This window comes from Salmo trutta, chromosome 31 (assembly GCF_901001165.1).
Source record: "Salmo trutta chromosome 31, fSalTru1.1, whole genome shotgun sequence".
Lineage (NCBI taxonomy): Eukaryota > Metazoa > Chordata > Actinopteri > Salmoniformes > Salmonidae > Salmo > Salmo trutta.
The window spans coordinates 30,667,002-30,682,300 of NC_042987.1; the positions used below are offsets into that span (position 1 = coordinate 30,667,002).

General features: G+C 42.7%; 1 protein-coding gene across 1 annotated transcript in view; it reads left to right on the forward strand.

Moving 5' to 3' along the window:
* Positions 1-15,299, forward strand: part of LOC115169935 (calsyntenin-2) — a 275,046-nt gene that overhangs the window by 120,628 nt on the left and 139,119 nt on the right. The window contains exon 2 of the mRNA XM_029726080.1: positions 7,027-7,149. Within this exon, the coding sequence (XP_029581940.1) occupies positions 7,027-7,149 (123 nt within the window). The remainder of the gene's footprint in view (positions 1-7,026; positions 7,150-15,299) is intronic.

The window sequence follows — 15,299 nt, forward strand, 5'->3', positions numbered from 1 at the left end:
TAAATGTTATAGATGTATGATATTGACATTCACTGTCATTTTATATTCAGCCTGTGCCAGAGATTGCTTATATATGGCATGTTACACTAAGTGAATTAGCTCCCATCACAGTGCACTATAATGCAGCATTATGACCGCAGATGTCCCCATGGGTAATGGCTGAGGCATTACAGACAGAGAGAGCATATTGCGCTCAGAGACACTTCTAACCTTATTAAAGCTAGGAAAACATATCTAACCCTCATAAGTGGCTGTTTATTGCATCCAGATAGGAACTAATGGAAAGCTACCAGGCCGATCCCTGCTTCAGCCTTTTTTCTGGACCAGAATGTGTCCAGTTTTATGGTTCATGATGGTGGCCATTTTGCAAATGATCTGTTTTTACTGCAGGGATGTTTACTCAGCTTATGGGGCTGCTGGAGAGTTAGCACGCTAACATCCAATATGGGAGGTGATAAACATTAGAGGTTCAGCTCCAAATTGAGCGCCCCAGTGTGCATGTACACTGTACATGACCGCCTGTGCGCTTACATGCGTGAGCGTGTTTCCCCTGTGTGTGTACATGTGTGTGTACACCCTGTGTGTGTGTGTGTGTGTGTGTCTCTGAACTGAAAAGTGAGGAAAGCTTTTAATTTACTCTGTCAGAGTAATTGTGTGGTGGGTTTCAAGGAAGTAATTAAATTGCAGTGGATGGGCAGCACTAATCTAAAAGTGATCTCCTGACCTGTTTCACCGGACGCGCTACTTTGTCTTGGACCTGCAGTTTCTCTCTCTCTCTCTCTCTCTCTCTCTCTCTCTCTCTCTCTCTCTCTCTCTCTCTCTCTCTCTCTCTCTCTCTCTCTCTCTCTCTCTCTCTCTCTCTCTCTCGCTACCACTCTCTCTCTCTCTCTTTCTCTCTTTGTCTCTTTCTCTCTGAACATCTGAATTCTCGGCTATGAAAAGCCAACTGACATTTACTCCTGAGGTGTTTTACTGTTGCACCCTCTATAACCACCGTGGTTATTATCTGACTCTGCTGATCATCTATGAACTTTTAATCGTCTTCAAGAACAATCTGGCCTAAATGGTTGACTCTTATAATCTCCACAGCCAGAAGAGGACTAGCCACCCCTCGGAGCCTGGTTCCTCTCTAGGTTTCTTCTTAAGTTCCTGTCTTTCTAGGGAGTTTTACCAAGCCACTGTATTTGTATTTATTAAGGATCCCCATTAGTTCCTGCCAAGGCAGCAGCTACTCTTCCTGGGGTTTGTTATGGATCCCCATCAGTTCCTGCCAAGGCAGCAGCTACTCATCCTGGAATCCAGCCAAATTAAGGCAGTTATACAATTTTAAAACATTACAATACATTCATAACAGATTTCACAACATATATATATATTTTTTCACCTTTATTTAAGAACTTGTTGAGAACAAGTTCTCATTTACAACTGCAACCTGGCCAAGAAAAGCAAAGCAGTTCGACACATACAACAACACAAAGTTACACATGGAATAAACAAACATACAGTCAATAATACAGTAGAAAAGTCTATATACAGTGTGTGCCAACATACACCTTTTTCAAGTGTGTATGTTGCTTTACTCAAAGCCAGTGGCATGTCGTTAGTAAAGATAGAAAAAAGTAAGGGGCCTAGACGGCTGCCCTGGGGAATTCCTGATTTTACCTGGATTTTGTTGGAGAGGCTTCCGTTAAAGAACACCCTCTGTGCTCTGTTAGACAGGTAACTCTTTATCCACAATATAGCAGGGGATGTAAAGCCATAACACATACATTTTTCAAGCAACAGACTATGATCGATAATGTCAAATGCCGCACTGAAGTCTAACAAAACATACCCCACAATCTTTTTATCATCAGTTTCTCTCAGCCAATCATCAGTCATTTGTGTACGTGCTGTTCTTGTTGAATGTCCTTCCCTATAAGCGTGCTGAAAGTCTGTTGTCAATTTGTTTACTGTAAAATAGCATTGTATCTGTTCAAACACAATTTTTTCCAAAAGTTTACTAAGGGTTGGTAACAGGCTGATTGGTTGGCTATTTGAGCCAGTTAAGGGGGCTTTACTATTCTTATGTAGGAGAATAACTTTTGCTTCCCTCCAGGCTTGAGAGCACACACTTTCTAGTAGGTTTAAATTGAAGATATGGCAAATAGGAGTGACAATATTATCCGCTATTATCCTGAGTAATTTTCCATCCAGTTGTCAGATGCTGGTGGCTTGTCATTGTTGATAAAAAAAACATTTTCCCACGCTTCCACACTTACTTTATGGAATTCAAAATTACAATGCTTGTCTTTCATAATTTGGTTAGATACACTTGGGTGTGTAGTGTCAGCGTTTGTTGCTGGCATGTCATACCTAAGTTTGCTAATGAAAAAACAATAAGCAGTTGGCAATATCAGTAAGTATTGTGATGAATGAGCCATGTGATTCAATGAATGATGGAGCAGAGTTTGTCTTTTGCCCATTATTTAATTTTTTTAACTAGGCAAGTCAGTTAAGAACAACTTCTTATTTATAATGACAGCTTACCAGAGAACAGTGGGTTAACTGCCTTGTTCAGGGACAGAATGACAGATTTTCACCTTGTCGGCTCAGGGCTTTGATCCAGCAACCTTTCAGTTACTGGCCCAAAGCTCTAACCACTAGGCTACCGCTGCCCCAAAAGGTTTGCCAAAGCTTTTTACTATCATTCTTTGTGTAATTTCTATTTGTTTCATAGTGTAGTTTCTTCTTTTTATTCAGTTTAGTCACATGATTTCTCAATTTGCAGTACGTTTGCCAATCGGTTGTACACCCAGACCTGTTTGCCATCTCTTTTGCCTCATCCCTCTCAACCATAACATTTTTCAATCCATTGGGATTTAACAATATTTACAGTCATTTTCCTAATGGGTGCGTGCTTATTAGTAACTGGGATAAGCAATTTCATAAATGCGTCAAGTGCAGCATCTGGTTGCTCGTCATTACACACCACTACACACCATTATACAGCTTCCCAACAGAATGGGCTTTAGGTGAGGCAGATGAACCAGTAGCCCATATTACTTCAACAGTATTTAACATGAGATCTTCTCTAAGCTTTACAGGAATGTGGTTCTGAATATAAAAAGCCACACCTGAATATAAACAGCCACACCTCCACCTTTGGAATTTCTGTATTTTCTGTAGATCTTATAACCATGTATTGCTACCATTGTATCATCAAATGTATTATCTAAGTGAGTTTCAGAGATTGTCAGAATATGAATGTCATCTGTTACTAACAAATTATTGATTTCATGAATCTTGTTTCTTAAGCTACATATGTTAACGTGGGCTATTTAGAACACTTTTGAGGCATTCAGGGCAGTAAGAGGGACATAAATTCGGTTACTTACATTGTGTCTTCCAATGCCCCTAGGATAATGTACATTTGCTGAAGCGTTATGACAACTCAGCGACACAATGGTAGAGATTAAATGAGCTGGACTTGGGTCATTGATAAGTCATTGTCTCAACGCAGCCTTATAATGCTGTGAAAGGATCCAGGTGCTTCTACATACTGATTGGTTCTTTGACAATAGGCCTTTTCACATACAGCGCCTTGCAAAAGTATTCATCCCCCTTGGTGTTTTTCCTATTTTGTTGCATTACAACCTGTAATTTAAATCGATTTTTATTTGGATTTCATGTAATGGACATACACAAAATAGTCCAAATTGGTGAAGTGAAATGAAAAAAATAGCTTGTTTCAAAAAATTCCCCCAAAATTATAATTTGAAAGTGGTGCGTGCATATGTATTCACCCCCTTTGCTATGAAGCACCTAAATAAGACCTGGAAGCAACCAATTACCTTCAGAAGTCACATAATTAGTTAAATAAAGTTCACCTGTGTGCAATCTAAGTGTCACATGATCTGTCACATGATCTCAGTATATATACACCTGTCCTGAAAGGTCCCAGAGTCTGCAACACCACTAAGCAAGGGGCACCACCAAGCAAGCGGCACCATGAAGACCAAGGAGCTCTCCAAACAGGTCAGGGACAAAGTTGGGGAGAAGTACAAATCAGGGTTGGGTTATAAAAAAATATCTGAAACTTTGAACATCCCCATTAAATCCATTGTTAAAAAATTGAAAGAATATGGCACCACAACAAACCTGCCAAGAGAGGACAGCCTACCAAAATTCACAGACCAGCCAAGAGAGGGCATTAATCAGAGAGGCAACAAAGAGACCAAATATAACCCTGAAGGAGCTGCAAAGCTCCACAGCGGAGACTGGAGTATCTGTCCATAGGACCACTTTAAGCTGTACACTCCACAGAGCTGGGCTTTACGGAAGAGTGTCCAGAAAAAAAGCCATTGCTTAAAGAAAAAAATAAGCAAACACGTTTGGTGTTCGCCACAAGGCATTTGCGAGACTCCCGAAACATCAGATGAGACAAAAATTGAGCGTTTTGGTCATCAAGGAAAACGCAATGTCTGGCGCAAACCCAACACCTCTCATCACCCGGAGAACACCATCCTCACAGTGAAGCATGGTGGTGGCAGCATCATGCTATGGGGATGTTTTTCATTGGCAGGGACTGGGAAACTGGTCAGAATTGAAGGAATGACAGATGGTGCTAAATACAGGGGAATTCTTGAGGGAGACCTGTTTCTGTCTTCCGGAGATTTTAAACTGGGACGGAGGTTCACCTTCCAGCATTACAATGACCCTAAAGCATAATGCTAAAACAACACTTGGGCGGTTTCAGGGGAAACATTTAAAGGTCTTGAAATGGCCTAGACAAAGCCCAGACCTCAATCCAATTGAGAATCTGTGGTATGACTTAAAGATTGCTGTACACCAGCGGAACCCATCCAACTTGAAGGAGCTGGAGCAGTTTTGCCTTGAAGAATGGTCAAAAATCCCAGTGGCTAGATGTGCCAAGCTTATAGAGACATACCCCAAGAGACTTTCAGCTGGAATTGCTGCAAAAGGTGGCTCTACAAAGTATTGACTTTGGGGGGGGTGAATAGCTATGCACGCTCAAATGTTCTGTTTTTTTGTCTTATTTCTTGTTTCACAATAAAAAATACTTTTCATCTTCAAAGTGGTAGGCATGTTGTGTAAATCAAATGATACAACCCCCCCAAAAAAATATATTTTAATTCCAGGTTGTAAGGCAACAAAATAGGAAAAATGCCAAGGGAGGTGAATACTTTCGCAAGCCACTATATGTGACCAACCGGCTCGATTCGGTCTTACTTAGCAAAATTTGAAATTGTGTTTTTTACGTTGGATAAAAGTAGAGACTCAGAGCTAGAAAATGGTATATCATATACTACAGTTGAGGAACAATGGGAAAGTAATTGTGCTTTGAAAGTTGATTAACTTGTAACCTCACTTGAGAAAATGGGCTTTGAATGTTTTGGTTGACCCACTGGAGAGCTCTTCTTTGTCTACACCCATTCAGCATAGTTCACACCTTCTTAAGCTATAGCCCCGCCCATAAACTCAGAGCGTTGTCAGATTGTCCATACGTCAATTCAGAGCGTTTCACGTTCAGAGTGCACACTGGATGCTCTGGCCGAGGAGTAGGGTTGATCCGAGCTTTCTGTCCTAACAACAGCAGTCAAGCACCCAAGCTAACTGGCTAACATTGGCTAGCTACTGGCAGACACAAAATGGTTGAACAGCTCACTCTGACCATTTTACTCGTCCTAGCAGAGTTGGTTAGGCTCTTGTATGTTATCCAGAGGTTTGGTGACTGCAACTGTGCTGCTGGCAACAATTTAATTATGGAGACGAGAGTGCTCTGAAATCGGAGTAGATGGCCAGAGCGAATTTACCAGCTACGTCTATCAACAGTTGTCGCATTGACATCATGAACATTCTACTGAAATGGTTACTTGCATAGTGGAGGATTTTGTTAAGACATGTAGCTAGCTAGCTAAATAATGAACCATTATCAAAACTCATGACGTTACTACCTTGCATGAATCTGCAGGTAGATAACTAACCAAGTTCAATGTTAGCTAGCTAGATAACATTAGGCTATAACTAGCAAAGCAAATGACTCTGAGATACTAATAATATTACTACACAGATCATACACGTAACGTTAGCTAGCGTGCCAACCAGCTAGCGTTAGCTAGCTAGCTAACAGTACACTTTAACTTGAAATGAAAATGACTTTTCTTACCCGTATACATGGATGGACACTTCTCTCTATCTATCACGGATGCCATGGTTGCCCTTAGTTTGAAGATGTAATCCGGAGACAGGTGTTTTCTTCATCTCCTTAGCTATCATACTCTAATTCCACTGATTTCAAAACTCAGTCTCTCAGCATGTCCAGCCAAGTCATTATCTCAGCCAATCATGGCTACAAGAAGGTTTCTGTCTTTTTCTGTGGTTTAACCAACTAGGCACATAATTTAACAATTTTATTCATATTTACAAATGGCATACACGTTTGTTATTAAGGCACATGAAAGTTCACATGTTCCAGAAGGCATTTCTGCCCAAAAATGCATTTTGATTTAAAAAAAAGAAGTTTACATTCAAATGGCTCCCCTGTGAAGTAGTGACGTGCGACATACGCCAAGTTTCCTGAAACGAGTCACATATTTGTAAACTAAATTGAAAAAGTCATACTACGTGAGCTTTGCCTGTGGGCAATTTAGGTTGTACTTTAGTCTGTTTAGATGTGTGCATTGATCAAGGGCTTTTGTACCTGTGAGGCAAACAAAAGCAACGTCACCGGGACCCAAAATTTGATAAATGAGTTTGTTTCACAGGGATACTGGTTGGGACAGCGATATCATATGCCTCAGGATGATAGAGAGAGAAATAGAACAGTCTATGCATATTAGCTTCATGGTTATTGATAGTACTGCTTAGCTTTTCTTTTCATGGTCATGTAAACCTCACAAAGTTGGGAACTGTGCAAGAGAAAATCGACTAACAAATTCTCTCTCTCTCTTTCTCTCTCTCTCTCTCTCTTACTCTCTCTTTCTCATCCCCCCTCCTCCTTCTCCTCCTCTTTCTTCTCCACAGTGAACAAGCACAAGCCGTGGATCGAGACGTCGTACCATGGGGTGATCACAGAGAACATGGACACCGTCCTGCTGGACCCTCCCTTGGTGGCCCTGGATAAGGATGCCCCTGTCCCCTACGCAGGTAGAGAGACCACTTTCCTGTTTCCCCATCCTAAACATCCTTCAAAGAACCCAATGCTATGGGCTCATGGTGCTTCACTGACATGCTGCACAGTACTAGCTGTTGATTTGAGGCTGTGGTTGATTGGCATAACTGGTTTGACTTCTATGAGTGTCTTCCTACCCAGAATGCACTCATACTCTTTCCTCACTTTGAGATTATTTAGTATTTATTAAGATCCCCACTAGCTGGCAGCTACTCTTCCAGAGGTCCAAACAGGAATAAAACAATTACATCAAAACAACAGCCTACATCATAAAACAATACACCATACAAGATATTATATCATTATTCATCTATTATTACAAATGTACAATATGAAATGTACAATACTACAGTATTACAATGTGGCAGAGAGGTACATCTAAGCAGCCTGTCTGTGTCTGAAAGGAAGTGTGTATTTATAGCTACAGTTCTTCATAAGGCATCTTTATCCACAACCATCCGCACTTCTTTGGTCTGACTGGCCAAAGAAAGAAAAAGAGTCATAACCTGAGCTTCTGGAGAGGAGAGAAACTTATTGAGCTACCTTTAAATATTGATCCCATTGAGCAGTCGTACTAGTCCCCTTTACATGACATGGAAATGCCTTGGAAGTCTTCCATGCTGCTTGAATGTCAAGTTATTATTTCATAAAAAGTGATACACTTGACGCAGAAGTTGCCCTTGTCCACTGATCTAGAATCAGCTTGCCCCATCCCTTATCCTTACCTTAACCATTAGGGGGATGAAAAGTATCTGGCCCTGCATCAGCAGGACAGGGGGCATCCTAGATTTGTGGTAAAGGGCAACTTCTACTTTAAGTGTATTTCAGGGCATACAATGTACCACAGGAGACTGGTGAGAGGAGGACGGCTCATAATAATGTCTGGAATAGAGTGAATGGAGTGGTATCAAACACATGGAAACACATCCAGTTCCAGCCATTACAATGAACCCGTCCCCCCAATTAAGGTGCCATCAGCCACCTGTCCAGTGTACAGTATTTACATGGCATTTGTAGGTTGTGTAATCTTTAATCTGTGGTTACTTTTACCTACTTCCATAAATACATAACATGTTATGATAGTCCTGCTTTATGTAAGGGGACTCATTGAGTGCAGAGCACTGGCTTTTGCTTGAAAGTAAATCACAGCGTCACACAGGTAGGTGACAGTGACAGGCGACTTGTAATTAGACAGTGATTTTTGGCTCCCAGGCAAATGAGGAGGCTTTGCGGCAGGTACCACTTTAAACCTCATTAAATGAAAATAACTCCAATTAATCTCCACTCTGAGAGCTGTGGAAAACTGAAAAGCGCCATTATTTTTAAACCATTGCAATGGTTTGAATAATACAGTACTAGCAAGACCATACGTAGGTGGTTTTCATGTTGAAATCCAAGATGGCAGCGCAGTAGGTCGGGTATATCTGTTTTTGTCTTATCCCGTGTCTTATCTCTTGTAAATAGATATATCTTAATCTCACTTTCTATCTACAAACTAAATATACTTTCCTGCAACCCGCCTCACCCAATGTGGTACGGATCTGCTATTTTTACTCCTTATAACTGGAACTTCCATCAGGAGCTAGCCAGCTAACTAGCTACTAGTCTTTGTTAGCCATGGCTAGCGGTCATCGCCTTTTGTTCATCCCGGCATCAGCCAGCCTTAGCTCAGACAACACCTGCCAGCCTTGCACAGAGCAATATCAACCCAGAGCATATCGAACTGCTTCTCTCTACCATATCCCCGGATTCCTGCCGCTCTGGATCATTACACCGGATCATTACTCGGGATCAGCGCAGCTAGCTAGCTGCAAACGAGTGGCTACTGTTAGCTAACGCCTCTGTCCCGAAGCAAGCACCAGCTAGCCTCGAGCTAGGCCCATATACCAGCTAATTCCATGGCTACAATACCTCCTTTGCCAATTGGCCTGGACCCTTTATTGTCGACACGGAGCCCCGCCGATCCACCATGACTGGACTGCTGACGTGATTGCCCGATGTGGTCTCATCAGGCTATTCTGTTACGATATCGCCACAGAACCATCTACTAGCCCCGGCCCGCTAGCTTTTCTGAACGCTGTGTCCCCTGCTCGACCTCAGTAGTGACTACCAATCAGCACCCTGGCTTACCTATTGCTGCTCTTTTGACCCTATGATCAATCGGCTACACAGCTGATGCCCCCTGGACTGTTTCAATAACATGGTACCTCATTTTGTTTACCTGTCAGCCCCAGCCTCGAACTCAGGTCCTGTATGTACTAACTGACCCGCTCTGCCCATTCATCGCCATTTACCCGTTGTTGTCTTAGCTCTCCTGATCCACACCTGTGATTGCTTTATGACTCTCTCTAATGTCAATATGCCTTGTCTACTGCTGTCCTGGCTAGTTTTTATTGTTTTATTTCACTGTAGAGCACTCAGTCCCGCTCAAAATGAATTAGATAGCTCTTTCGTCCCACCCCACACACATGTGGAGACCTCACCTATGTTAATTGATGCCTCCAGAGACGAAACCTCTCTCATCATCATGCAACACATAGGTTTACCTCCACTGTACTCACATCCTACCATACACTTGTCTGTACATTATGCCTTGAATCTATGCTACCATGCCCAGAAATCTGATCCTTTTATTCTCTGTCCCCATCGCACTAGACGACCAGTTCTTATAGCCTTTAGCCGTACCCTTATCCTACTCGTCCTCTGTTCCTCTGGTGATGTAGAGGTTAACCCAGGCCCTGTTGCCCCCAGTTCCACTCCTATTCCCCAGGCACTATCATTTGTTGACTTCTGTAACTGTAAAAGCCTTGGTTTCATGCATGTTAACATCAGAAGCCTCCTCCCTAAGTTTGCTTTATTCACTGCTTTAGCACACTCCGCCAACCCTGATATCCTAGCCGTGTCTGAATCCTGGCTTAGGAAGGCCACCAAAAATTCGGAAATTTCCATCCCCACAATACAACATTTTCTGCCAAGATAGAACTACCAAAGGGGGTGGAGTTGCAATCTACTGCAGCAACAGACTGCAGAGTTCTGTCATGCTATCCAGGTCTGTGCCCAAACAGTTTGAGCTTCTACTTTTAAAAATCCACCTTTCCAGAAATAAGTCTGTGCCCTGGACACCATATGTGAATTAATTGCCCCCCATTTATCTTCAGAGTTTGTACTGTTAGGTGACCTAAACTGGGATATGCTTAACACCCCGCCGTCCTACAATCTAAGCTAGATGACCTCAATCTCACCCAAATTATCATGGAACCTACCAGGTACAACCCCAAATCTGTAAACACGGGCACCCTCATAGATATCATCCTGACCAACCTGCCCTCTAAATACAAATCTGCTGTCTTCAACCAGGATCTCAGCGATCACTGCCTCATTGCCTGTGTCCGTAAGGGGTCCGCAGTCAAATGACCACCCCTCATCACTGTCAAACGCTCCCTAAAACACTTCAGCGAGCAGGCCTTTCTTATCGACCTGGCACGGGTATCCTGGAAGGATATTGATCTCATTCCGTCAGTAGAGGATGCCTGGTTATTCTTTAAAAGTGCTTTCTTCACCATCTTAAATAAGAATGCACCATTCAACAAATGTAGAATCAGGAACAGATACAACCCTTGGTTCAGTCCAGACCTGACTGCCCTTGACCAGCACAAAAACATCCTGTGGCGTACTGCATTAGCATTGAATAGCCCCCTCGATATGCACATTTTCAGGGAAGTTATGAACCAATATACACAGGCAGTTAGGAAAGCTAAGGCTAGCTTTTTCAAACAGAAATATGCATCCTGTTGCACAAACTCCAAAAAGTTCTGGGACACTGTAAAGTCCATGGAGAATAAGAGCACCTCCTCCCAGCTGCCCACTGCTCTGAGGCTAGGAAACACTGTCACCACCGATAAATCCATGATAATTGAGAATTTCAATAAGCATTTTTCTACGGCTGGCCATGCTTTCCACCTGGCTACCCATACCCCGGTCAACAGCTCTGCACCCCCCACAGCAACTTGCCCAAGCCTCCCCCATTTCTTCTTCACCCAAGTCCAGATATCTGATGTTCTGAAAGAGCTGCAAAATCTGGACCCCTACAAATCAGCTGGGCTAGACAATCTGGACCCTCTCTTTCTAAAATGATCGATCGCAATTGTTGCAACCCCTATTACTAGCCTGTTCAACCTCACTTTCGTATCGTCTGAGATCCCCAAAGATTGGAAAGCTGCCGCGGTCATCCCCCTCTTCAAAGGGGGACTCTAGACCCAAACTGTTACAGACCTATATCTATCCTACCCTGCCTTTCTAAGGTCTTTGAAAGCCAAGTTAACAAACAGATCATCGACCATTTTGAATCCAACCATACCTTCTCCGCTATGCAATCTGGTTTCTGAGCTGGTCATGGGTGCACCTCAGCCACGCTCAAGGTCCTAACGATATCATAACTGCCATCGATAAAAGACATTACTGTGCATTCGTCTTCATCAACCTGGCCAAGGCTTTCGACTCTGTCAATCACCGCATTCTTATCGGCAAACTCAACAGCCTTGGTTTCTCAAATGACTGACTCGCCTGGTTCTCCAACTAGTTCTCAGACAGAGTTCAGTGTGTCAAATCGGAGGGCCTGTTGTCCAGACCTCTGGCAGTCTCTATGGGGGTGTCACAGGGCTCAATTCTCGGGTAGACTCTTTTCTCTGTATACATCAATGATGTCGCTCTTGCTGCTGGTGATTCTCTGATCCACCTCTACGCAGACGACACCATTCTGTATACTTCTGGCCCTTCTTTGGACACTGTGTTAACTAACCTCCAGACAAGCTTCGATCCCATACAACTCTCCTTCCATGGCCTCCAACTGCTCTTAAATGCAAGTAAAACTAAATGCATGCTCTTCAACCGATCGCTGCCCGCACCTGCCCGCTCGTCTAACATCACTTCTCTGGACGGTTCTGACTTAGAATATGTGGACAACTACAAATACCTAGGTGTCTGGTTAGACTGTAAACTCCCCTTCCAGACTCACATTAAGCATCTCCAATCCAAAATGAAATCTAGAATCGGCTTCCTATTTCGCAATAAAGCATCCTTCACTCATGCTGCCAAACATACCCTCGTAAAACTGACTATCCTACCGATCCTTGACTTTGGCGATGTAATTTACAAAATAGCCTCCAACACTTTACTCAGCAAATTGGATGGAGTCTATCACAGTGCCATCCGTTTTGTCACCAAAGCCCCATATACATCCCACCACTGCGATGTGTATGCTCTCGTTGGCTGTCCCTCGCTTCATATTCATCGCCAAACCCACTGGCTCCAGGTCATCTATAAGTCTTTGCTAGGTAAAGCCCCGCCTTATCTCAGCTCACTGGTCACAATAGCAGCACCCACCTGTAGCACACGCTCCAGCAGGTATATTTCACTGATCATCCCCTAAAGCCAATTCTTCCTTTGGCCGCCTTTCCTTCCAGTTCTCTGCTGCCAATGACTGGAACGAATTGCAAAAATCACTGAAGCTGGAGACGCATGTCTCCCTCACTAACTTTAAGCATCAGCTGTCAGAACAGCTTACAGATCATTGCACCTGTACATAGCACATCCGTAAATAGCCCACCCAACTACCTCATCGCCATATTGTTATTATTATTATTTTTGCTCCTTTGCACCCCAGTATCTCTACTTGCACATTCGTCTTCTGCACATCTATCACTCCAGTGTTTAATTGCTAAATTGTAACTATTTTGCCACTATGGCCTATTTGTTGCCTTACTTCCCTATTCTTCCTTTGCACACACTGTATATAGACTTTTCTATTGTGTTATTGACTGTACGTTTGTTTATTCCATGTGTAACTCTGTGTTGTTGTTTGTGTCGCACTGCTTTGCTTTTTCTTGGCCAGGACGCAGTTGTAAATGAGAACTTGTTCTCAACTGGCCTACCTGGTTAAATAAAAGTGAAAAAAAAATACATCCATGACCTTTGTTGGAATTTTTTCCTGGACCCAGATTAAGTCTACTACTGCTTAAGTGCTTTCTGTTCCAGTATTCGGGGTCTGAGACACTGGCCCTTAAAAAGCTTAGCCAAAGTTGTAAATTCCATGTCCATGACACCAATGTTTTCTCAGAAACTCTTAGGCACTTTATATCCTGACTTCTAGTATCTTCACTAATAGAGCAGAGCTGGTTTCAGAACACATTCCAACTCCTAGCAACCAACCCAGAGACCAAGCCAGTGAAATTCGAATGGTTAAGCAATGAGAGCGGAGACAAAAGACCCAACGGTTTGTGAATATTTCTCTCTTTGATTAACAATCCGCTCTGTGACTCCAGAAGGTCACTGCTGGTAAAATATCACCGGCGACGGAAAGTGGTGTTGTGCTCTTTTTGGTGACTGGTGATATTTCTCCCTGGCTTTTCCGCGAAGCCTAGCTAATGAATGAAAGCCATCAAACGGCTACCAAGGAGATAAAAACCGCCTTCAGAAAAAGCACTCTGTCCTAATCTATCTTTCTCGGTTATTTTCTCTCGCTCCTCAATTCTCCCTGTCTCACTCTTGCCCTTTCCATCTCAGTTTGCCTAGTGATCTCAGGGTGGCAGGTAGCCTAGTGGTTAGGGCTAGTAACCGAAAGGTTAGGGGTTTGAATCCTTGAGCTGACGAGGTGAAAATCTGTCTGTGCCCTTGAGTAAAGCACTTAACCCTAATTGCTCCTGTAAGTCTCTCTGGATAAGAGCGTCTGTTAAATAACTCATATGTAAAAAAATATATATATATCCTTAGCATTTTTCTCATTCCCTCTCTATCTCGCTAGCCATGTCATCCTCTAGGCCTAGTGGCTAGCCTCTATATCTTCTTCTTATCTCTCTCCCTCTCTCTCTTATTATCGTTCTTTCTCTTTCTCTCATTGTCTTCCTCCTTTTCTCTCATTTCCCCATTCTCTCTCTCCTCTTTCCTTCTCTCTTTTTCCCATTCCCCCAGTTTCTCTCTCTCCATCCCAGGCATGCTCTCTTTTTTCTTTCTTTCTTTCTTTCTTTCTTTCTTTCTTTCTTTCTTTCTTTCTTTCTTTCTTTCTTTCTTTCTTTCTTTCTTTCTTTTATATTATATTTTCTATGGGGTACCCCTCCTTCAAAAAGAGCACACAGTGCCACCCACAGAACAGAAGCAGATCTACTGCCAAAAGCATTTCCATCGCCCTCACCTTAATTTGCATTATATATACTTATTAAAATATACATATAGAAAACTCTTGCATATCTTAATTTCCACAATTAACCAAAAATATGCTTAATAATGTAGGCAGTTCATGCAAAGGATTGTTACCTATAACCAAGATTTCCATTACAAAAATTACATTTTTTGGCAAGCAATATTTATTTTAGCAAACAATTATTATGATTCATCCTTTATTGTCCCTAAAATCATTACCCCACAGCAACAGATGTGGGATACATACAAACACACATACTCATACACACTCGAACCCTTTCCCCCACAAACAACCACAAGCTCAGATGTACAACAGTTGTTCCATCCCCGAGCCCAACTCAAGAAAGGACTTAATGTGCGAATGCATATACATTTGCCGCTGTTTTAGAAGACATGCAAAATTAACCATTGTCAAGTCCTAGGTGATGGAGATCAGAACACCCCCTTCCCTTGAAACACACACACGCTGGTCCCTGGTTCTGACCATTTTACCAAGCATCTCTGTACAGTCAGATCTTTGATTATTTTGTGCCACCAGGGCCACAATAATTTGCCCTCTCTCTCTGATTGTCTGAGCGTGACCCCCTCCCCATGGGTTATTGCAGCTGGTGTTGCCAGCACTGCCACTACCTGGGTGGGGGCACCCCACCGGAATCCCCACCGGCTAGGTATAAGGTCGTCAAGGTTCACATTAGCAGCTTTGAGAATTTCCTTGTATATTATGCTCACCCATCAAATCAAATCAAATCAAATGTATTTATATAGCCCTTCTTACATCAGCTGATATCTCAAAGTGCTGTACAGAAACCCAGCCTAAAACCCCAAACAGCAAGCAATGCAGGTGTAGAAGCACGGTGGCTAGGAAAAACTCCCTAGAAAGGCCAAAACCTAGGAAGAAACCTAGAGAGGAACCAGGCTATGAGGGGTGTGC